Source organism: Trachemys scripta, chromosome 17 (genome assembly GCF_013100865.1).
Source record: "Trachemys scripta elegans isolate TJP31775 chromosome 17, CAS_Tse_1.0, whole genome shotgun sequence".
NCBI classification, from domain to species: domain Eukaryota; kingdom Metazoa; phylum Chordata; order Testudines; family Emydidae; genus Trachemys; species Trachemys scripta.
The window spans coordinates 10,367,109-10,384,298 of NC_048314.1; the positions used below are offsets into that span (position 1 = coordinate 10,367,109).

Sequence of the window (17,190 nt, forward strand, 5' to 3'; positions counted from 1 at the left end):
TGGAGAAACTAAGGCAGAAAGAGGCAAAGGGTGTCCCCCCCCCCAAAAAAAGTGCCCCAAGTCACTGAAGAGCCCTAATCCTGTTGACTTTCAATTTGAGCTAGTTTCCAAAGTGCCCAAATCACTTTTGAAAATGGGTCTCAGGCAATGCAATGCTGAGTGCCGTGTCCCCTAAAGAACTTTCAAAAATCTGACCCTTAGGTGCTTTGGAAAATGTTCCCCTAAACGACTCGCTCAAAGGTCACCCAACAGGACAGCAGCAGTGCCTGAGTCAGGGATAGAGTTTGTGGCTTCAGCCAGCACGTGCTCCTGCAGGGCTCACCTGTTCGGCTGGGTACGTTCGGAGACGGCGGACAGAGCTCCCACTCTGTCATACCGTCGAAAGGAAGAAGCATGTGCAGCAGTGAGAGAAGAGGGGGAAAAAAAAACCCTGTTGATTTGCCAAACAATTCAGAGAGCAAAGGGGCTCACTTGGGAGCAAAATGAAGATGAATCGACAGCGAGTTCAAGAAAATTCATTCTTCCGCTGAACACTTGCCTCTCCATCAGGGCACCTCAAAGGCTTGTCAAGCAAAAGCAGGGCTTTTATTTGTTTCTATGGTTGCCATAACGATAGAGACGTAAGTCTTGGCAGCTGGCAGCGGAGGCTCTACTTCTGCGATTTATAGCTGCTCAGGCTAAATTAGAAACTTTTCTTTGGAATCGGCGACAACGCTGGAGTGCACGAACCCCCCCCTTGGGAGAGGGGAGACCATCCAAAAAATAGATATAAATAAATACCCGAGCGCAGACAATCGGCAGGTGTGAAAGGAAAAGGAGATCAAAAGCTTCAACCCAGACCACGTGGGCAGCAGAAGGTGCAAGAATCCCCTACCTATTTACCCACCCATGTGTCTAACCCCAGATCCCACAGGGACCATTTAAGGGTAAAAGGGGAATTCAAGCTCTAGGGCCCATTCAATCCAAAGCTAATTACGGTTGGTTCGTGATGTGGACGATTGCTCAGTAAATTCTGGACTAGGACAATCCACTCATTCCACAGAAGCTGCCAAACAGCCATCCGATGTACCGACTTTGCGGCACGAGACCTGGACTGGATTTGAACTGATAACAGGGGTGAAAGGTTCTCCCTTTTTCAGTCTCCTTAGCCATGCAGTCTCTGCTCACCCATGCCAATGCTCGCCGCAGCTGACCACTTTCTAGGTCATAATGACTCCACTTTCCACTACTACTATTGATCTGTCAGTATCATTTACATATGTCAAACTGGCCGGGCCCGTTTGGGGTCTGCCTTGGGTCCAGTACTATTCAATTTTTTTTATTAATAACTTGGATAACGGAGTGGAAACGTGTGAATGACACCAAGCACTTGGGAGGATGGGATCAGAATTCAAAACGACCTCAGCAAATTGGAGAATTGGTCTACAAGGTGAATTTCAATAAAGCCAAATGCAAAGTACTACACTTAGAAAGGAAAAATCAAACACACAACCACAAGATGGGGAATAATTGACTAGGCGGGAGGTACTGCTGAAAAGGCTCTAGGGATTAGAGTGGGCCACAAATTTAATAGGAGTCAACAATGGGATGCATTTGCAAAACAGGCTAATACCATTCTGGGGTATATAACGGGGGTGTTATATTGTAAGACAGCACTGGCGAGGCGTCCGCTGGAGTACTGTGTCTAGTTCCGGCTATCACACTTTAGGAAAGATGCAGACAAACTGGAGAGTCCAGAGGAAAATAACAAAAGTGATAAACAGCCGGACCTATGAGGAAAGGTTAAAAAAAAAAAAAAAATCTGGGCAAGTTCAGTCTTGAGCAGGGCCGGCTCCAGGTTTTCTGCCGCCCCAAACGGCAAAAAAAAGAAAAGAAAAGAAAAGAAAAGGAAAAAAAAAAGCTGCAGCAGCGCAATCGCGCCGCTCCAGTCTTCGGCGGCAATTCGGAGGCAGATCCGTCGCTCCGAGAGGGACTGAGAGACCCGCCGCCAAAGACCCGGACGTGCCGCCCCAATAGTGGCCGGAGTGCCGCCCCTTAGTATTAGCCGCCCCAAGCACCTGCTACTTTAGCTGGTGCCTGGAGCCGGCCCTGGTCCTGAGAAAAGACTGAGGCGGGGACCTGCTAACAGTCTTCAAATATGTTGTGGGCTGTTATAAAGAGGACGGAGATCAATAGTTCTCCATGTCCACTGAAGGTAGGAAAAGAAGCAATCGGCTTAATCTTTCGGAAGGGAGATTTAGGTTAGATATTGTTAGAATCTTTGTCCTAATAGTGATAGTTAAATAGTAGAATAGGCTTCCTAGGGAGGCTGTGAAATCCCCATCATTAGAGATTTTTAAGAACAGTTTAGACAAACATCTGTCAGGAATGGTCCTGCCTCAGTGCAGGGGCTGGGCTAGATGACCTCTCAAGGTCCCTTTCAGCCCTATGTTTCTATAATTCTATATACACCCTGCTGCCCCAGTACTGCACACCTTTTTTACCAGCCATAGACCTGCTTAAACTACAGCGGGGGGATTCAGTGGAGAAATTACATTGGGTGTGCAAGGCTTGCCAGGTACAGAATGAACTGCTAACATTCACGGTGCTGTGCAATACGTAAAGCTATAGAAAGTCCTGTCCCAATAGAGCCTGCTGGCACAGAGCGAGAAGGCAATGCACAGTGGGAGACACTGAGGGGGGGTAATAAGGGTTTGGATATTATGAACTTGCAACTTGTGGGAAATGTGGGATCGGCGCGAGGAGGGATGTGGGTTTGCAAGCCAAGGCTGGGAGGTCAGTTCATTCACAGGGAGTAGCATGGGGAAAAGCACAGGGATGGGGGAGAGCAGGAAATGACCAGGTGTCATAAGAAAGGAAGACAAATACTGATTGAGGGTCGCATCGGAGGAGAGGAAACTGGGAGAGTCCATCAACCCTAATACTCTACTTCTAGCACAGCCAATGCCAGATGCTTCAGAGCTAGGTGAACAGCCCCATAATGCACCGGGCCAAATGCCCAATAACAAAGATTCCAATCTGTATATGGCCATGCAGTGACATGAGACTGATATCTACATCATGCCATGGATCACACTGTCTGGCTGAGGAGGGGACACTTAATGCAGTCCCTGATGAATTATATATGCAAGTATATTAATTATACATTCAAGTTTCATTAACCATAAAAGAAGGCATGTGCCTAATTTATGGTGCACAAAATTAAAACAATCGACCATTGTAAGCGATGCATACAAAGTTATATCCCAGCTCATCTCCGCTAGAAAATGTAATAGGGGGAACAATCCTGCATTGCCAAAGAGATGGGACTAAACAAATTGATAGTCCTTTCCCTCTCTAACTTCGACGATAACAGCATCTCTAAGTCACGACTTGAAACTCACTGAGCTCTCTAGGGCCTTTCACCCGACCTGCAGCTAACAGCTGGGACATGCAGCTGACTCTCTTGTCGAGCTATTTAGCAGAGCGGCGAGTGACTACAGCGTTCCCTCTGAATGCCGGCAGGAAGCTGGAGTCAGCACTTCACTGAAGAGCCACTGAAAGGCAGATCTCCATCTATTCTTTACACACTCTCCGGCATCTTCATAAAAACACAAGGCCACACTCAGACCTTTACCCTCCGAGTTGTAAAGACTTCATGTGCTTTTTCATAACTAGCCCCCCTGCAATTTCCCTCCATTAAACTCTTAGAGACGAGTGACCCCCGAGCCAAAGGGGACAGACTAATGAAAGGTCTGAAGGAATGTGGCACACTTGTTACCAAGGACATAAAAGAAATACATGACTGCATTACCGCCACCGTTTTACAGTACAGCAAATGGGAACCTCTCCAAGCACCAAGACACAGCTGCATTCCAGTTAATGCATTTCGGCACAGACCAGGAGAAGCCCTGGCGCTGAGATGTGACCACGTTAGTGCTCATGCATTCCAACACAATAAATGAGCTATTGCAATCCAGAGACACGCCTGCATTGCTACCTCCATATTATACTCTGCAATGGGAAGCTCCAAGGGCAAAGACCCCAGCTGCTGTACGGTTACTATATTACAATAAAACGCCCAGGAGTCTCCAATGCCTGGTTGTATATTCCAGGTCAGGATTGGGGATTTACAGCCCTGACAGACAAGTTCAGTATCTCCCCTCCCGGACTATCACTCTGAGGCTATGTCTAGACGTAGAGGTAGGGGGTTAATTCCCAATTTAGCGCAGACATCCGCACGCTAGTTCTCACTGAGCTAGCATGCTAAAAAGCGTAGTGTACCATGGTAGCACAGGCTGGCTACCCCAACTCGTACCTATGGCGTCTGCATGGGCTTTTACTAGCATGTACCGCCGCTCACCACTGCCCGTGCTACACTACTCTTTTTAGTGTGCTAGCTCTGAGTGCCAGCACAAGTACGTCTTCACGAGTTGGGAATCACGCCCCCCAGCTCCAAGTGTAGACATGCCCCGAGTGTGTGTCAGTCCACAAGGACAAAGTGAAGGAACTGGGAAAATAGATTTGATTATTTCCCCAACAGCTAAGCTTTCAAAGCAGCTTTCTTATTACACGAGAGCACTTGAGAACCTCCAGTGCTGAGACAGGACAGCATCAAACCTCCTTAACAGCGGCTGTAACTACATCACCTATTCTCAGCATTGCAGTGAACCTCCAGCACTGGAACGGGATTGCACTGCACTGCATCCGTCACTGCATTAGAGAACCTGTAACACACCAAGCTACGCATGCATCACCTTGACTGTCATCCATCATGGGATACCCAGGCCCCAGAGCTGACAGCCTGATCCCTGTTTGAGCAGTGTTTAAGTTCTAATGCAGAGATAATAGATCATTTTTTCGGTTTCCACTGTATCTGTGAAAACTTCCATAATTCAACATCAAATATTTATTATTACGTTTATTAAAGTTTCAATAATTTAGCACCTCCTGCATGTCAGAGTCAAGCTCGGTGAACTATTCTCCCTTTATTTTACCTGGGTCACTCCAATATTTATATCCACAATTCTAGATTCAACTTTCATTTACCAGGGAGCAAGTAACATTCCCGGCACCTGAAGCTCCCCCCCACCCCCACCCCAACCCCCTTCTGTTGCTCTTTCACCCCCTCAGCAGTGGCAAGTAATCCCAGGAATCTCCCATAGGGATCAGTGTTTGAAGAGATTTACTGCAGCCAAGAGAAAACCGAGCTTAATAGACTGCTTTTATTAAAATAGCTTGGACTAAAATTGGAGGTGGCGAGAGATAATATTCTCCGGGCTAGATGGGCTGGGAGATATTAAAAATGCACAAGCACGTTAAATCTTCCCCAACACCTTCCACCCCAGCACCAAAAAGTGCTTGATACAAAGTGAGCAACTCACAACAGCCCTGGCAAGGCTGGGGTATATAATTTTGTAGGAAAAGTGAGCCCAGCAACTAAAGCATAAAATGGGGAGTTAGGAGTTCTTGGGCTGGCACCCTGGCTCTGCCACAGACTTCTTGCATGACCTTGGGCATGACACGAACCTCCAGGTGCATGCATTGCCCAGTCTGTGAAGTGGGGTGAATGCCTACCTACCTCAAAGAAAGCTTTGGGGTGGACTAATACTTGTGTCTAAAGCAATTTGAGCTCCACAGATAGAAGGCACAGTAGAAACATCAAGTATATTGTTTTGCATTGGGGGTGGGGTGGGGAGGAGGCCACACAAGAAGTCGGGGCAGAATATTCTCAGAAAGGGTTAGTTCCCGTAACAGCTGACAGCGTAATGAGAAAGCCAGCATAGGAGGGGCAGGGGGAAGTGGGGGACATAACTTGACTTCACATTTGTACATGACTGAACAGCAGCTCTCCCTGACACACAGCTAGCAATGGCTACATCGCGGGCAGATGCCTTGTAGGTGTCATGGTCAAAGTAGATCTTCAGGAGGGATTTGAAGGGGAGGCTGGTCTCTTTACAGTCAAGGTAAGGGAGGGTGCTCTATATGCAGACTCATAGATGGGGCGGCTCTATGTTTTTTGCCGCCCCAAGCACGGCAGTCAAGCGGCCTTCAGCTGTATCCGCCGCCGAATTGCCACCAAAGCTGTTGGACCGGCGCACCTCCCACCGGCATGCCGCCGAAAGCTGCCTGACTGCCGCCCTCACAGCGACTGGCACGCTGCCCCCCGCGGCTTGCCGCCCCAGGCACGCGCTTGCTGCGCTGGTGCCTGGAGCTGCCCCTGCTCATAGACTTTAAGGCCAGAAGGAACCATCATGATCATCTAGTCTGACCTCCTGCATATCGCAGGCCACAGAACCTCACCCCCCCCCCACTCCTGTAATAGACCCTTAACTTCTGGCTGAGTTACTGAAGTCATGGTTTAAAGACGTCAAGTTACAGAGAATCCACCATTTACTAGTTTAAACCAGCAAGTGACCCATGCCCCATACTGCAGAGGAAGGCAAAAAAATACAAACCCAAAAACCCAGGGTCTCTGCCAACCTGACCTGGTTATGGTGATCAGTTAGACCCTGAGCATGTGGGTGAGACCCACCAGCCAAATACCTGGGAAGCAAAGGGAAAGGAGTGAAGGAGACTATTGGAGAAATGGGCTAGTTGGCAGAGAGGAAAGGGCAGGAGCATTGTGATAAAATCATGGAACCCAGGAGTACTGACTCCCAGTTGGTTGCTCACCACACTAGACAACACTGCTCTCCTAAGGTTGGGTTTGCGCCTAGCTTGTGGGTGAAGGAAGAGAGGACGCACACCTGACCATCACCCTTGTTGAGTGAGTGAGTGGATGGATGGATGGATGGATGTCTTAATGTTCAAAGATAGAGTTGCAAGACCGAGGAGGATACATGGGGTAAAGAAGTGAGGTCTCACGTTCATGAGGAAAGTCTTTCCAGAACAAAAGAGCCTGAGGTCTCAGTAGAACCAGACCGGCTTATTCTCAATCATGGACTGATTTGGGAGACTCATGGTGGTTGGGGGGTAGGGGTATAAGAAGGGGAGCTCACACTTCCATATCTAGGAGGGCAGCATAGCTAAACCCCCATGTACGAGGTGGGGTGAGAAGTGCCCTGCACCCGGGTTAACCTCGTTCAGCTGACAGCCATCACAGCTCCATCGGGGCAGTCTCTGAGGCCCTGTCCTATACTTGACTTTCCCTCTGGCACATGGTGAACAAGTGACTTGCCCAAGGTAACACTTAGAGCACCTCTGCTTCCCAGCCCACACTCAGTACACTTCTCCTTCACCCAGCAGAGGTTTCCTTAGACCCAGCTTCTGAGCTAGACCAGTATCAACCAACCAAAGTCCGGGGAACAGAGTGAGTCACGCCAGAGAAGCCAAACAAAACCCACCAAGTTTACAGAGAAGCATAGGAGAAAAATGCATAAAAACAAGATAAGGCAAGGTGGGCTCTGTTCACTAGGGACCAGCTTTGACCCCTCCTGGGCACCACAGTCAAGCGCTGCATGCATGCCTGAGTTTGAGTACATGTCTGCCAACCCTCCATCTCCGCCTGGAGCCATTGCCTAATGCTTTAATACCCAGGAGAACTGCTGGCATTTCTATGAGCGTTTCTGAAAGATGAATAATCCATTTGCCAAGTCAAGCAAGCAATCTCTCCCCTCCACACGCCGCCTTGCAAAGACCATTCCCCACTTGTGCTTGTCACAGTCATATAAAAGCATGTGATTCTCGCTAGCCACTTGAGCTCCTGACATCCCTGACCCCTTATTCTCATTTAGCTTGCACTGGTGAATGCTTTGATGTAATATACGCCAGTATAAGCCAGGTTTCAATTGATTTAAGAGAATCCATCCAGCATTTGCACCAGTTTAGCCGCATGGATTAAAAACACACCTTTAGTTAAAATCTGAGCAACTGTGTGTGTAGGTCAGCCCTAAGCTCAGAAGAACTAAACAACCTTGTACAGCGTCCTTGTACGCCTCTTCTCACCATGCATATCACCTACAATGAAGGTGGCTGTCTACTGACTCAAGCATGTACAGAGATTTTTGAGGAGACACGGGCACGGAAAACACATTCTCCCTCAAGAAACTAACTCGTGTGCAGGATTGCCAATCGCAGGGTGAACACCCAAGAGCAACACAGGTTCATTACCAATCCCCACCCACGCACCATGTTGGGAAAAATCCTTTTTGAAGTATCCAAAGCTGCACTCAGCCCAAGAGAAAGTCCCGTCTGGAGATAGGAAGATACCAAGAGAAAATCCCGTCTGGAGATAGGAAGATATCTCACCAGAGGGGTACTGCATCTCAGCTTCTTACAAGGAGCTTTGAGAGTCATCTCCGCAAGACAGTTTGGTCCCCTACCTGACGTCTGCCGGGTCTTCTGTCACCAGGACGTCTGTCTTGCAGCTGGCAAGAGGATTGATGGAAAGCTCCACAGGTGGCACCACAAAGCTCTTACTGACGGGTAGCCAGAGGCCCTGACCCAAACTATAAGTGGACCTGAGAGAGGGGCAAGAACGTAGCGTAAGCACATGAAATACAGGGCAAGCGCTTGGTCCCTCTTCAATGTTTGAACATTTGGAGGCTGGTTTGATGGTATAGTGGGGTGGATTATGGAGCCTGTTTGGTATCTTGCTCCAGAAAGCCAACACTGGGGAACAGAGCCAGAACAGGTGAGAGCAGGGAGAGGGATAGAAGGGCAGCCTGAGCACAAGTGGGCGAACCGGCCCCTCTGAATCTGGAGGACAGAATGGATCACTGGGAAGCTCACACTTCCCTCGGTTGCTTCCTGACCCAGGTGCATGCCACAGGGAATGGTGACTGGAGGGTGAAACCCTTTCCCCTCCTTAAGGAGGTGAGCAGGTCTTCCAAACTCATTGACTACAAACGGAGCCAGTGCAGCACAGGCAGAACAACAAGATGGCAGCAGGAACTAGTGACTGCAAAGCCTGCTGGAGCGGACCCCAAACAGACCTGACGTGTCCTGGCAGCCAGGTGTTCCTCCTCCCAACAGACTGACTGACTAGTCATTCAGCTTACCTGAGTATCCTCTCTGGCGCTTGTTCTCCTGTGACCAAGTCATAGCCCCTTTCGAGTGTTGTGTAGGGCCAAGGCCTGAGAGACAGAGAGGGAAAGAGAGCACAGCATGTCAACCAGCAAGGAAAGGTAAACACCCAGGGACGCCAATGGGTGGGTCTAAAGCCAATTAGACACATCAGGAATTGGTAGACAAGAAAGGGGATCTGGGAGAAAGGTAACGCTCTGTTCTCCCCATCCTGACATTAATGGCTCATAGCACCCGTCACAGGGTGCCTGACCCTCTGACGGGGTCAGACTAGCTGTGACAGACTCTGCTAAAGAGAACGAACCGAGCCAGATCCACCCGTGAGTCGTTAATTACATACCAGCAGTTAATTAGCTAAGAACACCTGGGCTTAATAAAGAGTTAGGAGGGTTCAGTCAGAAAGTTCCAGAAGCTCTGGAGGAGAGGGACTTCTCAGGGGAACTCTCCAGGAAAGGGGACTGAGGAAAGGTACTCCTGGAGGGAATGTGCTTCAAAAGGCAGGTGCCATCAGTGACAAGTCCCTCCGGAGAGCTGGTCCCAGTGAAAGGACCTTACCAGACAGCAGCAGGCAATCCAGATCCAGAGAAGAGTTGCAGTGGCTCAACCTCTGTGGGCCCCCTGAGCCCAGAGAAGGAACCTTTCCCCAGCTGATGGCAAGAGGCCCAGCTCCAGAAGAGGGCCTCGACTTGAGAGGGCCTCATGGGTAAGGAGCCCGGACGGAGAAGGCAAATGGACTCGGTTCGGGCAGACATTTACTGCTCCCCCAGCTAGGACGCTGGGCAGAAGGCTTGCTTGCCTGCCACATTCGGCCTTTAGTTAAATGAATTAGATTGTTCTAATTCACTACGTAAAAACCTCACTGAACTCACTAAAAGGCATTGGGGAAATTGAGGCAGAGATGTCACCGTTGGACCATCGGGCAGTGTGCGGGGTGACATGCCAGCCTGGACCCAAGGGGGCACTCTGGGGGTGAGTGCCCATCTTACTAGCACCACTCACCCTTCACTGTGCCCCCAGTCACTGCGCACACACAGATGCCGATGCACTGGGTCAGGGGCGTAGCCTTCATGACAGCTGCACTCACCTAAAAGGGAAAGGAGAGAGAGTCAACCTCTGTCTGCAGAGACCACGTAGAGGAGTCACTGTATGCGGCTCTCCCACACCACCATTCCTCTCCCTGTTCATCCACAGCTGTCAGTTCTAGCGTTCCTTGCCCCATCCCTTCCATCCACGCCCCTCCCTGGATCTGAGAGTCGTTTGGAATCTACCTAGATGCTAGGGTGATGAGCGTGGGAGAGAGAGACCCCCCTGCAGTGTGTCTGCTCTCGGCTAGCTCCCCCAAAGAGTGCCCTTCTGTCGGTTCCTGCTTTACCTGGAGCTGCAGCACAGTGCAGCTGAACACATAACAAAAGGGAAGGGGGGGGGGACAGAACAGCTGTTGATGGGGGTTGATCCTGATCATTCTACAGAAGACACAGCTCACTCCATCAGCAGCGCCCAAGGCCCAATCCTGTAAGACACTGAGCATCCTCCGCTGAAATCACTGGGAACGGAGGGTGCTCAGCATCTTGCATCTCCTCCTTGCTACAGGCATGTTTGGGACAGCGGGGGGTTTGCTGGCTTTCACCAGTGCAACAGCCAGGGACTCAAGGTGCGGCTCAAGCCCATGGAGCACAGCGAATGAAAAACTCCTCCCGACGGGTAAAGTCCCAGTCCCTTAAGCAGGGAACATCTCTCCCCTAAAGGAAGTCCCATCCCCTGTGATTTCTTGGCCCTGTCAGCCGGTTGCAACTAGATGCCAATTGGGATCACGAATCTGTGCGTGAGGGGCTGTTCTGTGACCAATTCAGTTCACAATAAAGAACAGCATCCCACCCCACAGGTGGAAATGGCCTCTAGTCCCCTCCTGATCTGGGCTGGATTCACACCAGGACAAGGTGCCTCTTATCTCATCACCAGCCCCTCCGGGCAAGCAGCAATCCTGAACCATCTCCCCCTAATCTCCTGGGCCATGGCATGTTTCTACTGTAAACGCTTTTGAAGTCCTTCTCTCACCACAAGGCCTCAGGCCTGTCGTGGATGCACCAATGGAGCCAGCGGTCCTGGTTCTTGCCCCGGTTTCCACCTCCCACGAAGGGTACATGATGGTAGCAACAGTCTTTTTTGATCCACTGCCCTATTCTGCCTCTCCCTTCTTCTTCTCTCTGCCTCCTTACCGCGTCTCATTCTCCCCTCCTGGCAGCATTAGTGGAGGCGTCATGATTTTTCCACACCAGAGACCTAACTACACTTGGCCCAGATTGATTCTTTGTTTGGTAGAAATACATATCCCGGAGCGAGAGATGGCGGAATAAAAGATTAATTGGATTTGCACATATAGTCGCTCTTAAAAGCTTTTGTTGATTTTTTTCTCCCGACCCTGTCCCTTTCTTTTCCCCTTCAGCTCCTGTCTTCACTTGACAGAGCATCGGACTAAGTCTTAAACACAAGCCGTGTGTGTGGTGTGGTGTGGGGGGTGGAGGGTAGGTGGGTGGGGGGATTGTTCAAAGCAAACCCTTCCCTGGAGTTCTCTCTGCCCACACCCCGCTATGGCCAGAAGGAAGGAAAGGTGTTGTGGCAGGTTAGGGTGTGGATACCCCAGACAGAGTTAATACAGACTGACAAAATACCCATGCTTTCTTTGGGCCCTACGAAAGACCTCAAAATGTCTTAGGGGGATTGAAGTAAGCGCTTTATTTGCAGAGGGAAGGAAACGGGGGGTCAGCTCGAAGATTGTGAAGAGAACACTCTGCAAAGGAGGGCGGAGAGGAAGCAGACAGCTAATGATGTGCTAAAATGCAACAGCACCTTCATGAAATATTCACTGCTTTAAACACGTCTAATATTAAAGATTAAACATCCTGGGATTTGTCCTGGTGACTCTAGAGTACTGATTTATGATCTGCCAGAAGCTGCTAAACTCATGATTCATAAGGAGCGGTGGAAGCACTACCTCTCCAAAGGGAAAGGGACTTGGGGAAGAGGGCTGGCTCTATCGTCTCTGCAGGAGTTCAGACACCCAGGCTGAGCGTGCCTGCCCTGGGATGCGGTGGATGGCATTTTCTTCTTCTATACCATCGATCGAAAAGCAGTTATTTTTTCCAAGAGTGCTTAGCATGCAAGTTTTCTCAGTTGCTGCGTGGATCATTAATTCCTGATGCTTATTACATAACAAATATGTGTTCTGCAAACGAGAGGCATCTCAAAGTGCTTGCAAAGCAGAGCTGTGGGGACGCAGGGATGTCGGCCCCTTTTCCATCTTCAGCCTCTGCCCTGGAATTACTAGAGCTGTAGACTGTAGTGCACCCACTGCGGAGTCCTCTATGGATCCATAGGGCTGGAATAGACCTGGATTCTAAGGGGTGGCACCCAGGCAGCTGTGGGGGTGCCTGGGACTAAAGGGTTTAGTTTGTCTTTCAGTTTGATAACTATTTGCAACAGCCTGCAGAAACACTGTGTTTATTGACTCCATTCCCAACAGCTGAAGGTTGTGCGTGAGGGTTTCCCGGAAGGTTTATTTCAGTAAAGTAAACCAGCAAGTGACACCACCAGCTTCCCTTCCCATCCAGATATTAAACTCATTTCAGAGCGCAGAGCTGAGAGAGACTCAGGGACGGGGAATCAGGCCTCCGTGGTCTATCCATCTGGCTTGCTGCCAGGCCTGAGAAGCCATGTGTGTCCAGATTTTCAAAAGAGACGAGCACGCTGGGTGTTAAACTCTCAGTGTCACAACAGTAGGAGCTGCTAGCACTGAACTCTTGGCAATCAGGTCACTAACCTCTCCAGGGTGGAGTTCTAAAGATAGTTAGGAAGATGCGGACAGGTACTTAGTGGGATTTGTAAGCGGGCCCAAGCCAGTTAGCGCCTAACTCCCATTGACTCACTAGCTGCATCTTTAGACACCAAAATACCTTTGAAGAACTGACCGTTTGCGACTCAGCTCCTCCATCTGTAAATCTGAGATAACTCCTCCCTTGCAGGGGTGTTGTGAGCAGAGCTGATCACAGGAGACTGGCGAAAATCTGCTTTAGATTCATTCCCCATGGGGGCAGGGAGCGACCTGCACCTCAACTCTCCCTTCTGAGAGAAACGGTGTTCTTTGCTCTTCAGGTACAAACAAGCTGTTCAGAAAAACTCAGCTGGAGGTGCCAGGTTTTGCATAATGAAAAGTCAAGATCATCAGTCAACTCAATCAAAAGAACAGGAGTACTTGTGGCACCTTAGAGACTAACGAATTTATTTGAGCATAAGCTTTCGTGGGCTACAGCCCACTTCATCGGATGCATAGAATGGAACAAACAGCAAGGAGATATATATATATATACACACATACAGAGAACATAAAAAGGTGGGAGTTGTCCTACCAACTCCAAGAGGCTAATTAAGTAAGAGAAAAAACTTTTGTAGTTATAATCAAGATAGCCCATTACAGACAGTTTGACAAGAGGTGTGAGAATACTTAACATGGGGAAATAGATTCAATGTGTGTAATGGCTCAGCCATTCCCAGTCCTTATTCAATCTTAAGTTGATTGTATCTAGTTTGCATATCAATTCCAGCTCAGCAGTCTCTCGTTGGAGTCTGTTTTTGAAGTTTTTCTGTTGTAAGATAGCCACCCGCAGGTCTGTCATTGAATGGCCGGACAGGTTAAAGTGTTCTCCCACTGGTTTTTGAGTATTAGGATTCCTGATGTCAGATTTGTGTCCATTTATTCTTTTGCGTAGAGACTGTCCGGTTTGGCCAATGTACATGGCACAGGGGCATTGCTGGCACATGATGGCATATATAACATTGGTAGATATGCAGCTGAATGAGCCCCTGATGGTGTGGCTGATGTGGTTAGGTCCTATGATAGTGTCCCTTGAATAGATATGTAGACAGAGTTGGCATCGGGCTTTGTTGCAGGGATTGGTTAGTGTTTTTGTTCTGTGGTCTGTGGTTGCTGGTGAGTATTTGCTTCGGGTTGGGGGGCTGTCTGTAAGCGAGAACAGGCACCAGACAGTCTCGACGCAAAAGAATAAATGGACACAAATCATAACATCAGGAATCACGTCGCACTCCTTTGTTCTCTCCTTCCTGCTACCCTGTGCTGATGCTCAGCGCCAGCTATTTCTGAACGGCCACTTGTGGGTTTATATTCGTTAGGAAGAATCAGCCTTGTGTTCTACACGTTCTCTCCTCATTCCCAGTTGGCAATGCACACCACAGCGCAGGAAAACCAGCAGCTAAGAGGCACAGGTCCGATGGGCTAAGTCAGGGGTCCCCAATGCGGTGCCCGCAGACGCTGCTTGTCGGCGGCGACGCCTATTGACGTTGCCGCTTGTCGGCGGCATTTCGGCAGATGCCACTGGGTTAAATTCTCAGAGCCCCTAATCTCAGCCACGGGGGACAAACTGATGTCAGAGATTCCTTGGCCTGAGTAACGGAGATACAGAAAAAGAGAGCGGACCAGGAGACTTGAGCAAGCTCGTGACTGGTTCACCAGTCCACCACACAGGAGCAATGCCTGCATGGGGCCAAGGTGGCAAAACACTATCCCAGCCTGATGGGCTTACAATCTAAACAGCCAAGAGGAACAAAGAGTAAAAGGGGAAACAGAGGCACAGAGAGATGCGACTTATCCATGGTCACATACCAGGTCAACGGCAAAGAGAGGAGTAGAACCCAGATCTGATGTCCTCTCCCCTGGACCACACTGCCTCTCAAACTGGCTGGGCTGTCAACGGGGCCTAGATACAGCCATGGGTGCATTCAGAATCCTTGAACCCCTTTTTTTCCTGTGCACAGGCTGCACAGAAAACTTCAGAAAACTCTACCCCAGACGGCCCCGCGCTGCGTGTCAGTGACCAATTCTAGGTCACACTGAAGTCTCTCTGCTGACTTCGGCTTGAGGAGATGCCCCTTTGCCTCAGCCAGCCTGCCTGGGAAGACCGGAGACACACACCGGTGAGTGCTTTTAATTTCCATGGAAGGTTTTCTCGGGAGGCTTGTGATGGCTCACGTGAAAGTGCATCTGTGCAAAAAGGAGCCATCACAGCAGGGTAATGAGCCACTCTCCCACGGGGACGGAGATCCAAGCAGAGCCTTGAGCCCCCGGACACCTCTGACAGGGAGTATGCTGCAGGGATGGAGCCTGCAGCTCTGGCCCACTTTGTGCAGCTGCAGCAATGACCTCTATTGGCTATTTAGGGAAGCTGGGGGCATGGCAGCTCTCCCCGAGGCTGGCAGCGCTGGAAAGGTGGAAGAGGACAGTGGCAAGGAGAAAAGTGACACCTTGTCAGGAACAGGTGAGTCCCTGGGAGCGGAGAGAAGCAGTAACAGGTGATGGAGACCGTCTCTTTTAGTGCAAAATAATCTCTCTTTTCTTTCCTGGCAGGAGAGATTTTAGAATTGACCATGTCGGCTGCTGAGCTGTCTCCCCAGCCCAGGGTGGGTTCATGCCCCAGCCAGAGTCCGTTCAGGCCCTTGCTCTCAGGGCTTCAAGCTTTACTTCTTCCAAATAAAACTGGTAACACAAACTCCACATCAAGCCTGTTCCTTCCCAGAGCCTCCCTCCTCCTGACAGCTCTTCCCCAGTCCTCCATCTGTCTGGGGGCCCATCCCCTGGCTCCACAGCTGCAACAGAAACCAACCTGCTTGCTGCAACTCTGCCCTCAACCGAGCTCTTTATACGATTCAGATGCTCATCTGGCAGTCACGTGACCACTTGCAAACCACCAGGTCCCAACTGGTTCTCAACATGGTCCTGGCCCCTACAGAGGCAGAGCACCCTATTATGATGCCCTAAAAGGAAATGCATCCATTACAAAGCACACTCTCAGGGCAAGGGACTGTAACCCCCTCAATGTTGTATCAAAAGTTACACACATGCAGGAATAAAAATATCCCATGCCCCAGACTCTAGATCAATGAGACCTGGGATTGGGGGATGGGGTGTGTGTCTCTTTTGTACATTTAAAGTTGCAAAATTATTTTACCCCGTCCCTTAAAATCCAGCGACTCTTCTCCCACAAATTTACTATTAGGTTGCGTGCCCTGTTAAAGGTCTTCCAGTTTGTCTCCTTTCCCAAAGTAGCCTTCCCAGGAGAGGCCGCCAAGCAGAGGTCTGTCAAGAATCCTCACTCCGAAAATTCTTCCCCCTCCCGCCAGTGCAGCAGAGTAATCCTGTTAGCCCCGTTAGGGCGAGCAGCTGATCTGCTGTGATGATGCTTTAGGGATTCCTTTAATCCCCAAACAGACCCAACCAGAAGGCTCCAAAAATCTATCTTCTTTCCCAGTCATTTTTCTCTCTCTCCGTTCATCATTTCAAACCTGGGGACAAAGCAATGTCACTCGGTGTTTTGCACTTCTGGTATTTGAGCATCATAGCTGGGCCACTCTTGGCTGATATCTCCTGTTTTTAGCCTTGGTCTATACTTAAAATTTAGATGGACTTATCTATGCTGTTATGGGGTATGAAAAATTCACACCCCAGGCGCCAAAGTTAAGCCGACCTCACCCCGGCGCAGACACGGCTAGGTCTACAGACGAATTCTTCTGCCATCCTAGCTACCACTGCTTGGGGAAGTGGGTTAACTACAGGGGTGGAAACGCCCTTTTATTGATGCAGGAAACTCCTACACCAGGGTTCTCAAACACGCAGCCCGCGGGCCGCATGTGCTGCAGCCCGCCAAGTTCCCCTTCCCCGCCGTCCCCCTCCTCCCCAGCGCTCTGCGTCCCCGCTCCTCTCCCCACCTCCAGGTGCTTCCCGCCACCAAACAGCTGTTTGGCAGCGCTTAGCGCTTTCCAGGAGGGAGGGGGAGGAGCAGGGAGCCCCTCTCTTCAGGGGAGGAGAAGGAGAAAAGGGGGCCCGGGGCGGGGATTTGGGGAAAGGGTTGGAATAGGGGCAGGGAGGGGGCGGAGTTGGGGTGGGGACTTTGGGGAAGGGGGTGGAATGGGGGCGTGGAAGAAGTGGGAAGAGGCGGGGCAGGGGCGGGGCCTCAGGGAAGGGATGGAGTGGGGGTGGGGAGGGGGTTGTATCTTTATATGAAAAGGTGTCAGTGATGCGGCCCTCAGGCCAATGTACTAGTCCTCATGTGGCCCTTGTGGTGATTTGAGTTTGAGATCCCTGACCTGCACAATGGTGCTACAGCATCACAGCTGCGC

General features: G+C 50.1%; 1 protein-coding gene across 3 annotated transcripts in view; it reads right to left on the reverse strand.

Moving 5' to 3' along the window:
• Positions 1–17,190, reverse strand: part of ASTN2 (astrotactin 2) — a 542,812-nt gene that overhangs the window by 350,208 nt on the left and 175,414 nt on the right. For all 3 annotated transcript variants that reach the window (XM_034793415.1, XM_034793417.1, XM_034793416.1), the window contains exons 7-9: positions 10,006–10,090; positions 8,982–9,056; positions 8,304–8,441 (exon numbers count right to left, since the gene is read on the reverse strand). In XM_034793415.1, coding sequence (XP_034649306.1) covers positions 8,304–8,441; positions 8,982–9,056; positions 10,006–10,090 — 298 coding nt within the window. The remainder of the gene's footprint in view (positions 1–8,303; positions 8,442–8,981; positions 9,057–10,005; positions 10,091–17,190) is intronic.